Here is a 2,800-nt window from a genome sequence, read left to right as displayed (position 1 = left end):
AAGATTAGATTTTAACGAATCAACAAGCTTCAGCCTTGGCTTGCTTTGTTCCAAATGGTCAAGTTCCAATCTTCAATCGTCAATCATCAATCGTCAATTGCTAGTGTGATTTGGCCTTCACCCGTTGCGTTGCTGCTGCGTTACGCGTTAACCAATCTAAGGGTGCGTTCCCATTTAGCGCGTGACGCGCGCGTCGTCCGAGTTAAGCGAATCAAATCGTCCCATTTTATTGCGTAACTTTACGCCGAATAAAATGGGATGATTTGATTGACTTAAAGGGACGTCTACATTGGAAGTAAGCAATAAGAAGTAGGAAGTAAGAGTAAAGGTGTCTTTACATGGCAGCATCGAGCGTCGAGCGTTAAAGCGGTACCCAATCAACGTGTCACTTTCCGCAAGAACTACAAGTATACTTCTGGAACCTGAATCGTTGATTGGCTAACGCATTAACGCTCGACGCTGGAACGCTTCCATGTATTGGCACCTTAAGAAATTGACCAACTACAGTCAAATATGAGAAGAATAATCAACTATGATTGGTCAATTTCTTACTCTTACTTCCTACTTCTTACTACTTATTTCCAATGTAGACGTCCCTTAACTCGGACGACGCGACGCATGATGCGCTAAGTAGGAACTCAGCCTAAGGCTGAATTCCCACTGAGCGCGTCACGCGTCGCGTTGTTTGCCTGCGTCACGAGTTAACCAATTAAATCCTCTAATTGGAATGACGCGACTCGCGACGCATGACGCACTTGTTCCAATGGAACGATTTGATTGATTAAACTCGTGATGCGACCGACGACGCGTGACGCGCTCAATAGAAACTCAGCCTATGAATACCGGCCATAGGCTTGGTTTACATCGTGCACTTGATACGTGTACTATATAGTAACTTTCTATTAAATAATCTTAATATTGACAATGCATATCAACGATGACGCATTCAATCGATACAATAAGTTTTCTTGATCAGTATTATACCAGCTTAATATACCGTTATTTATATACATCGTCGATATTAAGATTATCTAATAGAAAGTTACTATTTAATATGCGTTTGGCGCGTGTTTCGACCTCCCGCGGAGTCTGACTTTTATTGTCTCTATTTGCTAATTTTCTCGCGAGAAAACCACCCCGCGAGTGCGCCGCCGAACGGCGTCTCGCGAAGACTCTCGCGGCTGCGGCGGCGGCTCGGCGAGCGGCGGCGGCTCGGCTAGCGGCGCCGCGCTTGAGTGTATGGATCTATATCGATCCGCCACATCACCCCCTTCGTTGTTTAAGAGTTTCTATGGTGATCCACCCGTACGTCGGTATCGCCGACCCGTTAGCTGCGTATAAGATGTACGCTGTGGGTTGCTTCGGATCGCAGAGCGTGGATACACGCTGACGTCAGATCTGGTGTCTACGAGGAATCTTTTCTTAGTTTCCTGGCAGGTGACGAAAAGGCGACGAGGAGTCTGGGTCGTGTCACTGGCCGCCATCAGTGACTCCCCCGCTCGTTTCCCGATTGGAAATTGCACGGTTGGGTGCATTTTCGAGCTTGTTGCCCGAACTTCCGATGATAGAAGCAAAGGTGATCCGGTCTCTTCTTATCCCTTGACCTGCTCCTATTCTTGTTTCGTGGACGAGGCGTTTGCCTGAAACGTCGAGCCACGGCTGCCACCTGGTCGGTGAGTTGACGTATTTGGTGGGCCGTCGGTGACGGGTCGTCTGACGCCGTTTTTACCTCGTTGACTGAGCGAACAGTGACCTCTTGTATTCGGTCTGCCTGTTCTGCGACGTCCTCCAGTCGGTCTTGCGCTCTGGTCGCCAGAATGGCTTGCATGGTTGTCGGTAACCGCCCGAGCCACAACGTGCGTAGCAGTTGTTCGGGTACGGCATTTCCAGCGAGCGTGCGTAGGTTCCGCAAGAATTGAGAAGGCTTGCGGTCTCCCATCTCTTCGTGTTCTAGGAGTTGGCGGATCCTGTGCTCTTGTGAGGCTGACAGTCGACGGATTAAGACAGTCTTAACCGCGAGGTATTTGTCCGTAGCAGGTTGGGTCGGTGATTACGTCCTTGACCTTACGTGCATACCTCGTGTCGATTTGCGAAAGTACATGAGCGTACTTGGTAGCGTCTTGCGTAATGCCGGCGAGCAGGAATTGTCCTTCGAGTTGTGCGAACCATAGCTCGGGCTCGTTCTCCCAGAAGGGTGGTGCGCGGACGGCGACTTTGTTAATGTGTGTATCCGTTGGCTGTTCTGCCGTTGGATTCATGTTTTCAGCCGTGGAACCTGTTGAAGCCCTTGTTGGCGAACGCTCTGTCGGCATTTCTCTCACCCGCGAAGATCACGTCGGGGTCACTAGTTTTGGCGTGTGTTTCGACCTCCCGCGGGGTCTGACTTTTATTGTCTCTATTTGCTAATTTTCTCGCGAGAAAACCCCCCCGCGAGTGCGCCGCCGAACGGCGTCTTGCGGAGGCTCTCGCGGCTGCAGCGGCGGCTCGGCGAGCGGCGGCGGCTCGGCTAGCGGCGCCGCGTTTGAGTGTGTGGATCTATATCGATCCGCCACAATGCGCATCAAGTGTACGATGTAAACCAAGCCATAGTCGGATCTTATATTTACGACCGTCTTAAGTTTATCTTCAGAAGATATACGGATCATTTCATTGACTACGGAGTATCTGAAGATAAAATTAAGACGATCTTTAATATAAGACTCAACTATGAATACCGGCTTATGAATAACCGGTATTCATAGTCGAATCTTATTTCAAGACCGTCTTAAGTAATGTCTTAAGATGCGAATACGGCTCTGTG

At 49.5% G+C, this 2,800-nt stretch overlaps 1 protein-coding gene across 1 annotated transcript; it reads right to left on the bottom strand.

Moving 5' to 3' along the window:
* Positions 1-1,483: 1,483 nt before the first annotated feature.
* On the bottom strand, positions 1,484-1,939 carry LOC116845727. Its single transcript, XM_032818768.1, has one exon. The coding sequence runs from the start codon at positions 1,937-1,939 to the stop codon at positions 1,484-1,486; it is 456 nt and encodes a 151-aa protein (XP_032674659.1).
* Positions 1,940-2,800: the final 861 nt, after the last annotated feature.

Source organism: Odontomachus brunneus, unplaced genomic scaffold, assembly GCF_010583005.1.
Source record: "Odontomachus brunneus isolate Ranch 3 - 2012 unplaced genomic scaffold, Obru_v1 Obru_scaffold_057, whole genome shotgun sequence".
NCBI lineage: Eukaryota > Metazoa > Arthropoda > Insecta > Hymenoptera > Formicidae > Odontomachus > Odontomachus brunneus.
This window is presented reverse-complemented; position numbering and strand designations above follow the sequence as displayed.